The sequence below is a fragment of the Salvelinus fontinalis genome, chromosome 18 (assembly GCF_029448725.1).
Source record: "Salvelinus fontinalis isolate EN_2023a chromosome 18, ASM2944872v1, whole genome shotgun sequence".
In the NCBI taxonomy this organism is placed as follows: Eukaryota; Metazoa; Chordata; class Actinopteri; order Salmoniformes; family Salmonidae; genus Salvelinus; species Salvelinus fontinalis.
In genome coordinates, this window is record NC_074682.1 from 29,799,966 (window position 1) to 29,818,688 (window position 18,723).

Here is an 18,723-nt window from a genome sequence, read left to right on the forward strand (position 1 = left end):
ACTTTCAACCTGAGAACAGGGATCAATCCCTACTTCCTACCTTCCCACTATTTTTAGCATTTGCCACCTCCCTTCTCTTTTCATTACTGTCTGAATGGAGTGTCAAACCACCAATAAAAAATAAATAAAAAAAATATTAGCATATTTGAACATTTCACCCCCCCAAAATCTCAAAGTAACAAAGTCGTTGAATTGTGAGTATTCATTTAATGTTCAAAGCATCCTGAATACACCTGACCTGTGGTTGTAATTGTTTTATTCTCTACCCAGGTCATATGCCTAAACCATGTCAAAATACGTAGAATTGCAGGAAATTAGCTTTAAACGGTACAATTTTATTGGGGGTTGTCCCAAGGGGCAATTAAATTCACCAAGCATGTGGCAAATCTCACTCCAAGCCTTCTTCAAAAATTGACAGCTCTGCATTTTTTTGTGCAATTTGGGGAAAATATAATTCTAAACATCACTCAAATCAGAAGAGGCTCAGTGAAGGTTCGTTTCAATTAATTTGCTTTGTCTTCGCTCTAGTGTTCCAGCCTAGCGAGCGTTCTTTGGCCGTTTTTCAGACCTGCGCATTCAGGAGGAACCCGACGCTGGTGGACGTGTTTCTCTATTGTAGTGGAACATATTTTTTCACTTTTAGTATTACTGGTAACTAATTCGCTTTATTCAATAATGTTGTTGTGATTGCATTTGTATGTAAGGGAAAAACGTTAACTGGAAGTGAGGTGTAAAACGTCTGAGTTAGCTAGCTGAATACAACGAGGCTCGCTAACTACAGTAACAGCCAGAGAGCTAGCTATCTTACGTTAGCAGCCAGGCCAGAGTTTTGCCAGGATTTGGAAGTGTAACGTTAGTTGCTTGCATCGACGCCCTTTAACCATATTCTAAAGCTAGCTAGTTGTAACATTAAATTACAATCTAACGGTACCTAATAAAGGAAAATGACCACCCAGTTCATCTAACAGTAACTAGCTAATAACCAAACGATGACACAGTAACGGTAACCAGCTAGCGCTCACTAACTATTTCCAATACAAAAGCTATTGTTTTCAAGAAAAAATTCTTAGCTAGTCAGGTAACTTGGCGTTGGCATATTGTGTCTAGGTAACGGTATCTTAGTTAAGTTAATTTGATGTGGGGCTAGATACAGTTCATACAGTAACGTTAGCTAATTACACATGCTAGGCCTGTTTTAGTGACCTGTGGTATCGTCATTTGGAACATTATTTTAATTTAGTTTAAATCATACCTGTTGTGGAGTAAAAATGATAAACTAAATGTCCAAATTACTTTTGTTTTTTCAGTAACTACCACGCACTGAAGATGAAAATCGTATTCGCACAATAATTCTAGTAGCTAATTCGTCTTGCTACACTGAACAAAAATATAAACACAACATGTAAAGTGTTGGTCCCATGGTTCATGAGCGGAAATAAAATATCACAGAAATGAACCATACGCACAAAAAAGCTTATTTTTCGCAAATGTGTTTACATCCCTGTTAGTGAGCATTGTACCTTTGGCAAGATAGTCCATCCACCAGTGTGGCATATCAAGAAGATGATTAAACAGCATGATCATTACACAGGTGCACCTTGTGCTGGGACATTAAAAGGACACTCTAAAATGTGCAGTTTTAGAGTGGCCTGACATCAACGTGAACAGAGTGCCCTGTGGTGGTGGGGTTATGGTATGGGCAGGCATAAACTACGGACAACAAACAAAATTACATTTTATTGATGGCAATTTGAATGCACAGAGATATCTTGACAAGATCCTGAGGCCCATTGTCATGCCATTTATCCACCGCCATCACCTTATGTTTCAGAATGATAATGAACGGCCCCATGTCGCAAGGATATGTACACAATTCCTTGAAGCTGAAAATGACCCAGTTCTTCGATGGCCTGCATACTTACAAGACTTGTCACCCATTGAGCATGTTTGGGATGCTCTGGATCGACGTGTACGACAGCGTGTTACAGTTCTTGCCAATATCCAGCAACTTCGCACAGCCATTGAAGAGAAGTGGGACAACATTCCACAGGCCACAATCCACAGCCTGACCAACTCCATGCGAAGGTGATGTGTTGCACTGCATGAGGCAAATGGTGGTCACACCAGAAATTGACTGGTTTTCTGATCCATGCCCCCATAGCTGTGGAAAGTAGGGGTGCTGAGGGTGCTGCAGCACCATCTGAAAAATCAGACGTTTTTTTCCCTTTCCTACTAGTCCTGTATTAGTGTACGGATATAACGGTCTGTAAGAAAATAAAAGTTCTGATTTCCTTATATGAACGGTAACTTGTAAAATAGTTCCATGTTGCATTTTATTTTTGTTCAGTGTAATTTATTTAGTGTTTTATATTTATGTGTTTTAATCTGGGATGCTGTTTAGCTGCTTACATGATTTGAAATGCCTGTCCCTGATGTTGTGGGGGCCTCTGGACAGATGTCAAATGACGCACAATATACAGTTTCACATTTATAATTCCAAATGAAATACATTAAATGTGAAGGAATGGGATGATATCCAAATGTATCGCATAGTATGCGCTGATTTAGCTCCCAATAATGGATTATACAATACTCAGTTGTGTAGTTAGTCCGTTATGATATAATTCAGTTTGACCTATGCTCTATCACACGCTATTGTGGATGGTGTTGGTACATCCTTGTTATGTTCTACATTTTCTCTCCTTACACTTGGGTGAGAAACTGTAGTTCTGTTTATTTTCAGTTTTCCAGGGGAGTGTTTGTTTTATTAAAATCTAGGTTAAGAAGCATCTTCTTGTTCATTCCTTTAGCTCTTTGGATGGGGGATAGAGTTTATTATAAAGAAAAGTAGATTTACTGAAGATTTCATGCAACAACAAAAAAAGCCACTCATTGTCGCCTGCTGGAATCCCTAGAAGCCCCATCCCACCTATATTTTTCGACATCATCCTTTATGAAATTGACAAAAAAAGAGATTCTCTCAAAGCCTCTTTTTTTTCTCCTGCCAGTCTTTTTGGATGATTTGCTGGGAGCGCAATCCCTCACTTCTCTCACATTATTCCCCCCATTCTTGCACCATCCATCTGTAATGCTTAGCAGTCTGGCTGGAAAGAGTCAGAAGGAAGGTCGTAGGATGACAAGTGTCTCTGGAACTCCTCTTTTCTTATCTCACGGATCGAGTGTTCCTTCAGGACCATGATAGTCACGGAGACACCATATTAGAAGTGCTTGAGGAAGGGAGGAATCTTCTCAGCCACGCCAGGTGAATTTAGCCAAACAAACCTGAAGCAGAGTCTAATTTCTCTGCAACTTATACTCCGAGTCACATTCCTTTCGTGGACATATGTCACAATGGACCACAAAGGAATTCTAATTCTTTAGAATTAAACTCTGTAGAGTTATGTTCAGTCCCTCCAGGATTCAGTAATTCTGTTATCACAATCTTTTGCAAAATCACCAATACCCCACATTATTTGAGGGCTTGCAAATATCACTGCACTATTTCTCCATAAGACAGTCCAAATCATAGCAATATTATTGCATAAAACTGACCCATCACCGCAGTACAAAGAAGGTTCGCAATTTCAACCAATAACCACACATTTACTGCATAATATGGTTCAGCAAAGCCACATGTCAACAAACTTTTTCCCTTGTCAGTGCAGTTGTGACATTTGACAATCATTGCATATTGCCATGCAAAATGTCAGAATTTCCGCAGCAATATCAAGCATTTTTGCTTGCAAATATAACAAGAAATCCCTGCAAAATCTTGGAGGGACTGTCTGTTGCCGCCACAGTGAAGCAATCAAATCCACTCTTGCCAGAGAAATGACCATGGCTCCTGTTTCACTGTTGCCAGCCCAGGGAGAGTCCTGCTGGACCTGAAGAGAACACCCCTGACCCGGAAGTGAATCCCGTCCACCAGCCTGAACATGACTAACCATGGAGATGACTGCTATTTCTTCTACTACTCCGACTGTGCTAAAGTAGGAGCCATAACAAAAACGGCATCGTGCACTGTAGTATTTTTTTTTTTTTGAGCTGGGGGGGGGGTAAATGACAGTAAATGCAGCTCAGATGTGTATGTATTGAAATGGTTGTGGTTTGTATTTCCTGGTGCAGGGTGATTGCTGCCCCTTCAGACACTGTGATGCCGCCAAAGGCAGTGAAGATGTCTGCAGCCTGTGGCAGGAGAGACGCTGCTTCCGACAGGTCTGCAAGTTTCGCCACATGGAGATTAAGGTAAGGATAGATCTCCTTGATCTGTGTGTGTGTGTGTGTGTTTAGACTATCTTTGCTCATTATTGCCTGAGTTTTGTCACAAACAAAAAAAGTATTTCAGGAATATCCCCATGGGGCGCTATTTCAAAAAACCTCACAAAACAATTTAGGAAACTGGGATCAAGTTCCAGAAGGGGATTGAATGTTTCTGCTGTAACCAAGAAGCTTGATCTTAACTTGCTAGTTAAGTGGCTAGATGCCAACAAACCAAATTTATAGCAGGAGTCCTGAGCTGGATATCATTTTTCACATCTTAGTTATACTTAACTTAAGTTTTGGGGGGTGGGGGTCTGCTTATAATTTCTTTTTAAAACAGTTTTGAAAATCATACTGTTGGTATTTATAGTACCCCTGTATATGGTATCAAGTAGGGATGTGACAAATTAACATTGTATTATCGTTTCAACTGCCATTTTTAAAGGATTTTTGTTAAAACACACAAAAAAATCCGAAATTCCAGGTCAATTCACAATGCAGAATAATGGTTCTATTACGTATGTATGACCTCTAGGGGCCCGGGCATTGAAGTTCTATCTATTGCGACCCTTTACAGACAGAACACAGTAACATGTTGATAACTTTTCAGACAATTAAAAAAAATGTGCTGCATCTTATTACCGTGCTGGCCCAAAGAAACTGTAACCCGGTGACAAATTGGTCCCATGAGTAGCCTAAGCTAAGATATTCTACATGCAACAGACCGAAGACTGAACACACATTCGTGTCATTAGCGAAGAGAAAGAGCAGGCAGGCCAGTGCGAGAGAGCGGGGCAGGCAGAACCGTGCGCATATGTCTTAAAATTCTGCGTCTCGCAATGTCTTAATTGTCTTGTATGGCTCGCAAATGTAGACATTTTTCTTAAGGTTAAGGATTCCAACTTAGTTTTAACGTTTAATAACCAAAACGAAAATAATAAAATATAGAATAAAAATACTCGTATGTTGCAAGTCATGCTACTACGTCTTCTGACATGCCCCCTCTCTACCTCTTCCTCTCATACAGAAAAACAGGAAGGAGATGGCGTGTTACTGGGAGAACCAGCCTGCTGGCTGCCAGAAGCCTCACTGTGCGTTCCACCATGAGAAACCACGCTTCATAGACGGCCAATACGTACCGCCTAACAAAAGTGAGTAGACTCTGACCCAGCCACTGTTAACTTGCTGATCTTCATCTCCTCAGCATCTTGACAGAATTCTATCTTGACATGATATTGTGTATAAGCAGATATACGTTGAACAAAAATATAAACGCAACATTTCATGAGCTGAAATAAAAGATCACAGAAATTTTCCATACGCCAAAAAAAAAGTATTTCTCTCAATTTGTGAACAAATCTGTTACATCCCTGTTAGTGAGCATTTCTCCTTTGCTAAGATATGCCACACCTGTTAGGTGGATGGATTATCAAGAATCTGATTAAAGAGCATTATCATTACACAGGTGCACCTTGTGTTAGGGACTATAAAAGGCCACACAAATGTGTAGTTTTGTCACACAATGCAATTGGCATGCTGACTGCAGGAATGTCCACCAGAGCTGTTGCCAGAATTGAATGTTCATTTCTCTACCATGAGCCACCTCCAACATTGTTTTAGAGAATTTATCAGTACGTCCAACCGGCTTCACAACCGCAGACCACATGTATAACCACGTGTATTATCTCTGTGATGAGATCCTGAGGCCCATTGTGCCAATTGTCCGCCACCATGACCTCATGTTTCAGCATGATAATGCACGGTCCCATGTCACAAGAATTTGTACCCAATTCCTTGAAGCTTAAAATGTCCCAGTTATTCCATGGCCTGCATACTCACAAGACATGTCACCTATTGAGCATGTTTGGGATGCTGTGTATCAACGTGTAAGACAGCGTGTTCCAGTTCCCGCCAATATCCAGCAACTTCACACAGCCATTGAATAGGAGTGGGACAACATTCCACAGGCCACATTCAACAGCCTCATGAACTCTATGTGAAGGAGATGTGTCACTTTGCATGAGGCAAATGGTGGTCACACCATATACTTACTGGTTTTCTAATCCATGCCCCCATAGCTGTGGGAAGTAGGGGTGCTGAGGGTGCTGCATATATATATATTTTTTTTTTCAGGACTGAGATGAATAGCCTATTTGGGCTCACTTATTAACAAACCAATTTTTTATCAGAACCAGAGTTTGTCAATAGTTTCTGAACCGGATGGTTTTATCACTTAGGTTTCGCCCTGAAAGAGGAAGTGGAGCCTCATGAGGATCCTTTGCCTCCTGTCTCTGCCCCCATCCCAGTCAACCCCCAGCTCCATGGGGTCATTAAGGCGGAGACACAGGAGAACGTTCCCAGCCCTACCCACCCGCCTGTGGTCATCAATCCGGCAGATGATGATGAGGATGAAGATGGTGAGAAACACACTGTTCTTACATCTTAACTAGGACAATGACATTTTTGTGTAGTGTATTTACGTCAAGTTTATTTCAAGTGCAATCTACAAAGGTCACAACACACTTAACATAACTCAAAAGTTAGACTAAAATGTAGAAAGGCAATATAAACAACAATTAAGGAGCAAATAGTCCATAGGATAAGAAGGAGCAGGGCAGTGGAAAGAAACGCAGTGGAAAGATACACAATGCAGAGACAGAATGGAGCTCTTAAAGGGGCAGTAGTGCAGAGACACATGGAGCAGACCGTCAAGGTGATTCAAGTTTTAGGTGTAAATTATATTTGAAGGTGGAGATGGTATTGATGTTGTTAGGAAACGCAGTACTTTTGTTTGCGATTTAATTTGTGAACTACCATTTGACTAAGGGAGGTTCCTGTGTGTGTGTACCTATGCAGATCAGTTCTCAGAGGGGGAGGACAGCAGGTACGGCTCAGATGGATCCAGAGTGGTCTCTCCCAGAAAGATGGCCGTGGCCTCCAACTCCGGTATGAGGAGGACAAAGAAATAGAACAGATGAACATCCAACACAATGCCTGTTTTTAAAGCGTCAATCAGAAGTTGAATCAATAACAAAGCGTATTTTCCCCCCACTGTTTCATTTAAAAGCTGAGTGATGTGGCTGGAGAAATGTAACCACTCTCAAATTCAGATAGAGCTATGGATATTTTACCCATGGTTTGAGACTATACAGTATTTGTTTACGTTTACTTTTACAAACATTGGCGTAAAACAAGATAATATTTTAGGTTCTGATGGGGTACAACAGTTGAACTAAGGTCATTGACATTTAAGTTATTCTTCAAGAATAACATCAATAATTTATAATTTAATGCCTCCGTGACAACAGGCATATATTTCAAAGGTCTTGTATTTGAAAGAACAATCCTCTCAAAGCTTTGCCCATTCAAGGCTGTGTGTGTCTCAAGTGGCCATTACAGAGGGGTAGAGAAAGACCCTCTTTTAAAACCTTGGTCAGGGGACGTCATTGTCTTTGAGTGGCCTCTTTGTCTCTCTGTAATTGGCTAACACATTTTTTGGGGGACACAGATGAATCGCTCAACTTTGGTGTCAGAACCTTGGAGGATATCAGACTGAGGAAAGCCCTGAAAGCCAGTATGAGGATAGCTGGTGAGTTCATCCTTCCTCTCTCCTCCCAAATGCATCAACCATTGCCTTTTGTATCGTCGTCAATATTAGAAAAACTGTCATTTTAAGAAACTATTGACAAACTCTGGTTGTGATAAAAAAAAATAGGTTTGTTCATAAGTGAGCACTTATCTTTTCTCCTACTGTTAGTGATATGGTGTGAGTTTATCAACTGTCCTTGTCTTTCAGGTTATCCAGTTCCTGGCCAGGGCTCAGACCAGGGAAACAATGGCATGAGCAGCGAGAAGGAGAACATGAAATCCTTTATGCGTCCATCTCTCTTCACAGCTAAGGATGGTAAGAATCATTGAACACTGATCTAGCTGAGCCCCCATTGTGTATGCATTGATTAACAAGATGAGATGTTTTCCCAGTTTGAATATTGTTGAAGTGAATCCCACAAGTACATATGAACACACACTTGCTACATGTTATGTACATGTAATTTGTAACATATGCATGCTGCCCCCTGTGGTGTTTGGTGAAGAGACTGGGAGACAACTTTGTGGACAAGCTCAGGAAGAGAATAGTCAAAGGAGACTTCTGGAAACAATGTCTTGTATTGTCGTAGTTAAAGAATGACTCGGAGGAAAGAGTGCAAACATTACTATCTGAGAATCACTAATCATTACATTTGTCATTTAGCAGATGTTCTTACCCAGAGCGACTTACAGTAGTGAGCGTATACATGTACAACGCTGCCAGTCCATGTAGCTACACAACGGTACAATCATGAGCTACAAAATCACACTGGGCATTATTAGTTGTGCTATCACCAACACCTTAAACTTCCATGACCATTAACCTCTGACCTTTTTGAAGTTCCTGCCGGGGGTGACATGCCAATGAACCGCCGTCTGGCCGAGCGCCTCGGGAGGAACATGGAGGAGGATGAAATGGACCTGCCCCCTCGGAAAGGTGAGCGAGGGGAAACTTGAATATATCCACAATGGATTGAAATACCTCAGACTTATAGGAATACTAGTTCTTAAGTATATGTAATTGAACTGGTATATTTAGTCTTTGTTCTTGATGTTATATGTTGAGTCGGTCTTGAACTAAATATTCCTCAAATACCTGGGTCGTGTTCATTAGGGCACTCAACGGAGAACATGTAAAAAAAAAATGGCAATGGAAAAGAAAAATGTGTGTTTCTTATGGGTAGTCTGTCCTCCGTGCCTAATGAAAATGACTCTGGTTGTACTAATTAGTTCAAGCCCCTGATTAGTGCTTTATCTGAATCAGATGTGTCTGTGATGGAACAAAGGAACGCACACAAGTTTCTTTCTAGGGCCAGGGTTACCCACCTGTGCCACGCAATAGTTGTATTGTTGGATTTGTTGATACTAAGAAGTAAAACTATTGTTGATAGTAATTTTTTTGTAGAATTAGGACTGGTTTTCATGTTATTTTCTTCTCCAAACCCTTAGCTGTGAAACCTGTCAGGGACAGACTGGGATTACCTGTTGAACCCATTGCTGCATCTGAATCAGGTAATAATTAACTCACCTCTCACAATTAACAAGTATCTCTTGATACTTGTTAATTGGTTCCTCTCTAGGTTTCTTCCTAGGTTCTGGCCTTTCTAGGGAGTTTTTCCTAGCCACCGTGCTTCTACACCTGTATTGCTTGCTGTTTGGTGTTTTAGGCTGGGTTTCTGTACAGCACTTTGTGACATCAGCTGATGTAAGAAGGGCCTTATAAATACATTTGATTGATTCATTGAAATGTCTCAAAATTGCTTAGTCATTTTAATGATTTAATTTTAATATTTTAATTATTTAGTTACTTCGTATATTCTTCTGTAAAGAGCTTTGGGTAGCTAATACCATTTTTAAACGGTTTAACAGTATCAATCTGAACAGTATACAGCTATTCTCCTTTTGTCAATGTTGATAAGTAACCTCTCCCTCAGCTGAGAGCAACAGCAAGACTACAGCGTCTGAAGTAATCCGCATCAAAACCCTGGAGGAGATTAGGCATGAAAAGTTAGCCAAGACTCGGGGTCAAGGGGACGACCATCGTCCTTTAGTCCCTGATACCACCGCTTCCAAGGCCTCAAAGAAAAGTGCCGCTGTCAAATCTGCAGCTGGTCTTCATGTGAAGACCTTCTCTGAGATCCTCCACGCCAAGAGGAAGCTGGAGGAGGACCAGGGGCCCAGCCTCAGGAAGGCCAAGCTGCTGGCTGTGGAAGCAGCTTTGGGTAACTCCCAGAGACCCCCAGAGCCTGCCATGCCCATGCGGGTGGCCCCTCCTGGGGGAAGAGTTAAGGTGAAGACCCTGGAGGAAATCCGCAGGGAGAAGGCAGCCAGGATGCAGGCCTTGGGACAGGAGGCGTCTAACGGGAAAATCCCAGGCTCTGCCCAGGCCTCCAAAGAGGAAGGTGCCAAGAAGTCCTGCATACTGCTTATCAACAAACCAGCTTCTGGTAAATATATATATTTTTAGTGATGCCACTGATATGCCATTTTTGGCTGATACCAATATCCAATATTTTCCTTGCCCAAAAAAAACCTATCGATATTTTAAATGTTTTCGGCCTTTTAACCTCTGGGATATGTGGGACGCTAGTGTCCCGCATTGCCAGCATCCAGTGAAAATGCCGAGCGGCAAATTCAAATAAATTACTATAAAAATTAAATTAAATCACACATGCAATACACCAAATTAAAGCTACACTTGTTGTAAATCCAGCCAAAGTGTCAGATTTCAAAAAGGCTTTATGACGAAAGCACACCAAACAATTATGTTAGGTCAGTACATAGCCACAGAAAAACACAGCCATTTTTCCAGCCAAAGAGAGGAGTCACAAAAAGCAGAAATAGAGATAAAATGAATCACTAACCTTTGATGATCTTCATCAGATGACACTAATAGGACTCAAAGTTCATATTTATATCCAAAAATCTCAGTTTACATTGGCGCGTTACGTTCAGTAATGTTTTGCCTCCAAAACATCCGGTGATTTTGCAGAGAGCCACATCAATTTACAGAAATACTCATCATAAATGTTGATGAAAATACATGTGTTATGCATGGAACTTTAGATAAACTTCTCCTTAATGCAACCGCTGTGTCAGATTTCAAAAAAGCTTTACCGAAAAAGCACACCATGCAATAATCTGAGTACAGCGCTCAGAGCCCAAACAAGCCAAAAAGATATCCGCCATGTTGTGGAGTCAACAAAGTCAGAAATAGCATTATAAATATTCACTTACCATTGATGATCTTCATCAGAATTCACTCTCAGGAATCCCAGTTCTACAATAAATGTTTGATTTGTTCGATAAAGTCCATAATTTATGTCCAAATACCTCCTTTTGTTTGCGCGTTTAGTACACAATCCAAACTGACGACGCGCAGGCAGGTCCAGGCGAAAGTTCAGACGAAAGTCATGTTACAGTTCGTAGAAACATGTCAAACTAAGTATAGAATCAATCTTTAGGATGTTTTTATCATAGATCTTCAATAATGTTCCAACCGGAGAATTCCTTTGTCTTCAGAAATGCAATGGAACGCAAGCTACCTCATGTGAATGCGCGTGACCAGCTCGTGGCACTCTGTCGGACCTCTGACTCAATCCCCTCTCATTCCCCCCTCCTTTATAGTAGAAGCATCAAACAAGATTCTAAAGACTGTTGACATCTAGTGGAAGCCTTAGGAAGTGCAATATGACCCCATTTCCACTGTATCTTGGATAGGCAAAGAGTTGAAAAACTACAAACCTCAGATTTACCACTTCCTGGCTGGATTTTTTCTCAGGTTTTTGCCTGCCATATGAGTTCTGTTATACTCACAGACATCATTCAAACACTTTTAGAAACTTCAGAGTGTTTTCTATCCAAATCTACTAATTGTATGCATATTCTAGCTTTTAGGACTGAGTAGCAGGCAGTTTACTCTGGGCACTTTTTTATCCAAGCTACTCAATACTGCCCCCCTGTCCCAAAGAAGTTAAGCATTCTAGTACAGTTAAATAGTTAACACACACATAGACGCAGCGGTCTAAGGCACTGCATCTCAGTGCAAGAGGTGTCACGACAGTCACTGGTTCGAATCCAGGGTGTTCACATCCGGCCGTGATTGGGAGTCCCATAGGGCGGCGCACAATTTGCCCAGCGTCGTCCGGGCTAGGCCGTCATTGTAAATAAGAATTTGTTCTTAACTGACTTGCCTAGTTAAATAAAGGTTATACACAGTCACCACACTGACCAAAAAGTTATTTTGTTGCCATTTATGTATGTCCCCATTACCAGTAAAACAATCAAAACCTGTTTCTTTCACTTACTTGCTGTGCTTTTTTGTTGTTCATTTGTTCAGTCATTTCATTCTTGACCAGGATTTCTATGGAACGCCGTTTGGGTTTTTGCGTGTCAAATAACACTATTTGACGTGTCAAATAAGCTTGTTGACCAATCAGGACCTGAATATAACTGCATGTTACATAATAATTTAACGCGTTCATAAATGTTATGTAGTTATTACACATTGATTACACTATCATTCGTATTTCATATGTCACAACGATTCATCGACACGTATGCTATGATGCGGGTAAGTTGTCTTGCACACCTACAGTGCTGGTCATAAAGAAAGCTAGCTAGCTCATGGACGCAAACGATGTTCTTCCTCAAAAACATAGCAAAACAACATCTGTTTCAGTAGCTATAGTTAGCTAGCTATCTATATAGCTAGGTTTCATCTAAAATAACCCTAATTTATAAGACAGTTCTTATTTGATTAATGGTGGTCGGACCCATCTATGTGAAACTAGCCACAATAAGGATTAGCCACAAGTGGACTTTGCGGTTAGCCTTCAATAAAAGTATGTCATTGACAGTGAATTATGCCATAATTGAATAGATCATGCTAAATGAGGTTGGAATGTTATATAAATCAACAAAAGACAATTATTTGTTCATTTGACATCTGTTAATCACACTGGATGTATTGATCTTATTTCACTGTACAGCCTTTCCTATGGATTGTGGATCAATGACATGGGGTATCAGTCTACTCAGTGACACCCAGAGAACGTTAGCGTCATAGCTCTTATTGCGGGACCCTGAAACAACTGTGAATTGAGCCACATTTATTGTCAACCTGTGTGTATTGAACACTATTCCCGGGGGAAAACAATTCTGCGTGGATGTTTTGGAGTCTGATAACTCTGAGGAGGATGTTAGGAAAAAATTGCTTGGGTATTGAGTAGACTGTTGGCCCATTTCATTGATCCTCAAACCTTAGGTAAAGCTGTACAGTGCAATATGAATGTCAATACACACAGTAGGCTGACTGGGGAGGTGATTTAACACAGTCACAGTCCCGCGATAAGAGCTGCAACGCTAATATTTGCGTAAACCCTTCACAGTTGTGTTCTGTGGGTGTCACCGAGTAGACTGATACCCCAATTCTTTGTTTCACATTCCAACCTTGTTTAACATTATCTAGTCTAAATATGACATGATTCCACCAATTGTAACCTTCTGCATCACTTTCAAATAGGTACTTTTATTTTGAAGGCAAACCACAAATTCCACTATTGTGCCTAAACCTTATTGTGCCTAGCTTCACAACATATAACCCGGTCTGGTCCAGCCTCACTAGCCAGATGAAGCTAGCTGGCTACTTATAACTTTAGCTTTGGGCAACAGGGTTAAGTAGCTGGCTAGCTATTTATTTTCATGAACTGAAGTTCAATTTCAATAGGCGAAGAACAAGTGGCTACCTAGCTAATACTTACAAGGATTCCTAAATCATTGCTAATAATGAAAATGACTGCAGTTTCTACTGGTTATTGTTTTCAGGCTGGTTGTATTGGTGCTAGCTAGCTATCCCAGAAGTTGCGGTCGAACAAATAATGCTGTATTACCAACTTGGTATTGTAAACACATCGTTCGTGGCCGGTGTTTGCTTGTTTGCATACTTTTTTTGTACAGCTTTAACAGTGCTACTGATGGTAGTGGTGGCACTTGGCTTGCACGTGCAAATTCAGAACACACAACATTCTATAATAGAACTGTGTTATTGTCAAATAATGTTATTTGACAATCAAAGACTCAAACGGCGTTCCATAGTATGTATTGAAGCTAATAGCAGTGACGCTATTACTGTGTAACTCCGGTAGGGCAACATCTGAAAAATAACTCACTTGGTAGTGTGTACTGGTGCCGACCAGTCGCGAAAGCCAACATCACTGTGGGCTAGGTTAGGAATGCTGCGTAGCACCAGATTTTACGTGGCGTCATGTACCTACGTTATTTTGGTATGCACGTCAGCTTTGACATTGGTTTTGCACATCGCTGTTAACTAGACATCGGGCCGATACCGGCATCTTTAGCTAATATCAGCTGATTCCGATATGTTCACCGACCTATCGTGCATCCCAAATATTTTTAATTTGTGAATTATTTGTAGATTGATTTGGGAACCCTTTTCCAATTGCTCATAACAACCACTAGCTGTAGTGTTATGTATTATTCTAAGACATTATTTTGTTGTCCTTACAGCTGCCAGCACTACCACCCAGAAGACATCCGAGGTGACCGAGAAAGAGAAGCCAGCTGAGCCTGCTGCTGTTGCTACTGAGGTAAGACTTCCATACCTTCTATCATGTGTGTCCTGTCTGAATACCTTAGATCCAAATATGTAGTCCTACTCTGAATCAGAGCGGTTAATCACTGAGTATCTCTGTGTCTTTAGGCCACCCCTGCTAACGGTAGCAGGGTGAGTGTGAAGACCTTTGAGGAGATCATGCATGAGAAGAGGCTCCGCAGGCAACAGCTGCAGGAGGAGCAGGCCTCGTCCACCAGCCACTCAGAGCAGGCCTCGTCCACCAGCCACTCCGAGCAGGCCTCGTCCACCAGCCACTCCGAGCAGGCCTCGTCCACCAGCCACTCCGAGCAGGCCTCGTCCACCAGCCACTCCGAGCAGGCCTCGTCCACCAGCCACTCCGAGCAGGCCTCGTCCACCAGCCACTCCGAGCAGGCCTCGTCCACCAGCCACTCCGAGCAGGCCTCGTCCACCAGCCACTCCGAGCAGGCCTCGTCCACCAGCCACTCAGATCAGGCCTCGTCCACCAGCCACTCAGAGCAGGCCTCGTCCACCAGCCACTCAGAGCAGGCCTCGTCCACCAGCCACTCAGAGCAGGCCTCGTACACCAGCCACTCAGAGCAGGCCTCGTCCACCAGCCACTCAGAGCATGCCTCGTCCACCAGCCAATCAGAGGGCTTCGCCAAGGCTGAATCTACCCAGAAACAGGCCGGAGGCCCTGCCCCCCAGAGGGAGAAGAGGGTGTGGGTGAGCCCCTCTGCCGCCTCCTCGCCCCCCACCATCACCCTGGAGGCACCTGCCCATGCTCCCATGGCCCCATCCCCTCTGCTCTGGGCCACCCTACCCCCCCAACAGGGGACTCCACTAAGGCAGGCTGAGCCAGACTCCCCCTCCCTCAGCCCCAGGAGCTTGAGCACTGCCCCAGGCAAGAGGGAGAGAGGCTCCCCAGGGGGTTCCAGTCCCCCCAAGCAGGCTGCCTTAGCATCAGCTACCTCCCCTAGGCCCTCTGTGGAAGAGGCTCCAGTTGAGAAGGCTGGGCAAGCTACTGAAACTAAAGGTACGTGCCTGCAGAGAGAAAAAAATCCCCTTAGTTTATGCAAAGATCAACTCCAAAATATTAGTCTTACCTCCTGTGTGCTGTTTCAGTAAGACCCAAGCTGAACGTGAGGCCTTCTGTGATGAAGCCGGCTGCCCAGGTAAAGCCAGGCCAGAAAAGGAGAGCAGCAGAAAGATCTGCTGTTGCTGCAGTCAAACCCCTCAACTGCACCTCCACAGCACAGGAAGAGCCACCACAGGAGCTGCCCTGCAAACTGAGAGAGGTAGGTCTCAAACCTCAAGCTCTCTCTGTGACAGGATTTATTTTATGTTATAGAGATGTACTTTATAAAACCACTGTTATTATATACTGTGTTTATAACCTTGTGTGTTTTCTCCAGGTGTCCTTTCCCTTCTCCAGAATACAGGCCCAAATAAGTCCGATGGTTCCTAGGAGTCCTCCCACTATCCCGGGCCGCAGCTCCAGTCCCCTGAGAGAGGAGTTCCAGGCGGTCCCTGTCAAACAGCACAGCCCAGCCATCCCCACAGCAGCCCCAGATACCTACATAGTCCCACAAAGGTAACACTGGCAAACCGCGCTATGGTTACAACTCACCTTTATACTGTCATATGGTTAAATATAAAATAAACCCAAACTTCCATGGCTGAATGAGGTTAAATGAACCATGCTCCTCTTGCTCTCCTCACCAGTCCTTTGGTGAAGACGCCCACCCAGCCCAAGGCTCGGCGGCCCACCGTTAGCTCCTCCGCCATGGACGAATTTGACGAACTGATGATCGAGTTCACAGATGACCGTCTGGAAGACGACTTGGAGCTGGACCCCGGCAAGGGAGAGGACGACTATCTGCTGGAGCTGTCTGAGATGATTGACAGCTAGACTGGCCTACCTGCTAACCCAATCACGACCCCTGGCCGACCCTTGACCTTGAGTAACGCTTATGTTCATGTCACCTGATACCTTATACCCCGTTCACAACCTCTGACCGACCCTTGACCAATGCAAATGTTCATGTAACCTGATACCCCATTCATGACCCCTGACTGACCCTTGACCTAGAGTAACTCCTACATTCATCACCACCAATAGAATTTCACCACCGGAACTAATCAAAAACCCTCAGTCAACCACCTGAACTAACACCAGTTGAACTTTAACCTACTACCAGACAAACTTGCAGGGCATCAATGTTACTGAAGATCTCCAACCACCTTCACCATCTCTCAGCCCATTTCATGGTAGTAGACTGGTTGCTCGCTCCAACATGTCAGAGGGGACTTATGTTAATTAAATAAAAAAATAAATGCATTGTATTTTACATTTTTAGATGGTATTGTTTTTACTCTTTACTATTTCATTCATAGTCGTTACCTTTTGTCCTGGGAAAACGATCCTTTATGTATTTTAATTTCTGTACCTTTTTGATTATTTGACACTAGTAGTGATATACTTGTCTAAGTTTTTATTTTTTGGGCTTTCTTTTTTTTGTCCTGAAAGATAACATGGAAAAAGCAAACAATTTGTTGAATGATATACAAATATATTTTTCAAACATCCTCAGGAATTACCATCTTGCATTGTAAAGACGAGCTTGTGATCTTATCTGCCAGGCCTGTCACCCATGGTTGTTCAATCATGTATCATTGTTTGTTGCAGAAAGACTGAATCTGTGTATGCTAAGAAGACTGCTTTAAATGGAAGAACTGCAATTAATCGTTAGCCTGCTCCTGCGTTTGCCTTGAGCTCATGTCTACTGTCAGACTGACGCTCCAAAAATCATGTACAAAGTTTTGTTCACCTCAAGTTTTGAACTGATAACAACGGTAAATGTAAAGTGGTTGTGGGAACTTTGAGTTAGCTATATTTGAAATATGAAGTGAATGTTTACCCTCAAGTATTTGGACCTAAAAGTAAGATTTGTTTTTCAGGTTTGTATTATAGAAGTTAACTCTGAAATTAGTCCCTTTTTAAATACAACTACCATGTTCCTCTAGTTTCGCCTACCTATTTTTCCCCCCTTTTTTATTTGTATTGTATGTTGGTCAACACGTGTGTTTGGATGAAATACCATTTTGGACAATGTTTTAAACCTACCCAATTATTTGACTGAACAATTCAACACAGTTGATTGTTTAACATCCAACCTGCTCTCTATTCAACCTTTTGTTACAAATAGTGTTTTCTAGTCTTAAAATGTGAAAAAGCAGCTTCTCAGGGACTATGAATCTGCTGTCTGACTTTGAACCCATTTGTAATGTTCATACACCATGTCTGAATTCAACTGACACTTTCCACTGCTAGCATGTGACAATTGGCCTTAGTGGTTGGAGTACCAGTTGGTCCTGTCCCATGTCAACTGTGATCAGATATTTGCTGATCAGAGTTGTATGATCTTGAATGATGAGCCTGTTGGTTGTGTATCTGTACCTGCTTGAGCCTGTTCTGATGTAAATGTCTAAAGGGTGTTGTACATAATAAAAAGGTTTTCATGAATAGTTGCTATTCACCAGTCTCGAGGACTTTATTTCACCTTTATTTAACCAGGTAGGCTAGTTGAGAACAAGTTCTCATTTACAACTGTGACCTGGCCAAGATAAAGCAAAGCAGTGCAACACAACCACAACACAGTTACACATGGAATAAACAAGCGTACAGTGAATAACACAATAGGAAAAAAATTAAGTCTATATACAGTATGCAAATAGCGTGAGGATGACTGAAAACATTCAAAAGACATGTCAACCTAAGAAAGTGGTTGCTACAGCTACTTTGGAAAAATCTGAGTGCCAGGGTCATTTCAGTTCATTATGTGCCCTAAACTTACCTGAATCAATCAACTACTGTTGATTTTATAATTCTTGAAATGTGTTTTTCAATACAAATTGGCTTCCCCTCCGATACAGCAGACGGCGCTCTTAAGTTTGGTCAGTGCTATCTAAGCAGAAATATCAGACGCATCGTAGCCGAAGATTTTTTATAAATCAAGATAGACCATGGCCTGCGTTTCCAATGGGAGCAAATGAATCAAAGTAGGCAGAATACGCAAGGATATAGGCAGAGCTAGCATGTACTTGCATATTTCCGTAAGCGAACGCCTACTCTGAAGTGCGCGTGTGCATTAACTCAATACGCCCTTACGCTCCTAAAAAACGCAATTTTTAAAAAACTATTGCAAAGGGTATAGTCTACAAATATTAGTCCACTCTGTTCGCAACAAATTCTAGTTTTGGAAAAATAAAACTATGTAGAT

General features: G+C 42.1%; 1 protein-coding gene across 5 annotated transcripts; it reads left to right on the top strand.

Moving 5' to 3' along the window:
- The first annotated feature begins 359 nt into the window (after positions 1 to 359).
- Positions 360 to 17,979, top strand: LOC129815257 (zinc finger CCCH domain-containing protein 11A-like). 5 transcript variants are annotated; one of them, XM_055868889.1, is made up of 17 exons: positions 360 to 651; positions 1,832 to 2,085; positions 3,863 to 3,989; positions 4,126 to 4,245; positions 5,288 to 5,411; positions 6,498 to 6,677; positions 7,117 to 7,206; positions 7,769 to 7,849; positions 8,057 to 8,164; positions 8,690 to 8,785; positions 9,298 to 9,360; positions 9,783 to 10,295; positions 14,377 to 14,456; positions 14,570 to 15,476; positions 15,566 to 15,738; positions 15,856 to 16,034; positions 16,166 to 17,979. In XM_055868889.1, the coding sequence occupies exons 3-17, from the start codon at positions 3,936 to 3,938 to the stop codon at positions 16,350 to 16,352; spliced, it is 2,955 nt and encodes a 984-aa protein (XP_055724864.1). In that variant the 5' UTR covers positions 360 to 651; positions 1,832 to 2,085; positions 3,863 to 3,935; the 3' UTR covers positions 16,353 to 17,979. The 5 variants fall into 5 exon arrangements, with proteins under 5 accessions (XP_055724864.1, XP_055724866.1, XP_055724868.1 ...); XM_055868891.1 differs by lacking the exon at positions 1,832 to 2,085; XM_055868893.1 differs by lacking the exon at positions 3,863 to 3,989 and having other exon boundaries at positions 362 to 651.
- The last annotated feature ends 744 nt before the right edge of the window (positions 17,980 to 18,723 follow it).

Excerpts from the sequence above, each read along its gene's own strand:
- LOC129815257 (XM_055868889.1), top strand. The coding sequence starts at position 3,936 with ATGACTAACCATGGAGATGACTGCTATTTCTTCTACTACTCCGACTGT. Across the intron at positions 6,678-7,116 it reads TGATGATGAGGATGAAGATG|ATCAGTTCTCAGAGGGGGAG; the intron begins GTGAGAAACACA and ends GTACCTATGCAG. Across the intron at positions 9,361-9,782 it reads CATTGCTGCATCTGAATCAG|CTGAGAGCAACAGCAAGACT; the intron begins GTAATAATTAAC and ends CCTCTCCCTCAG.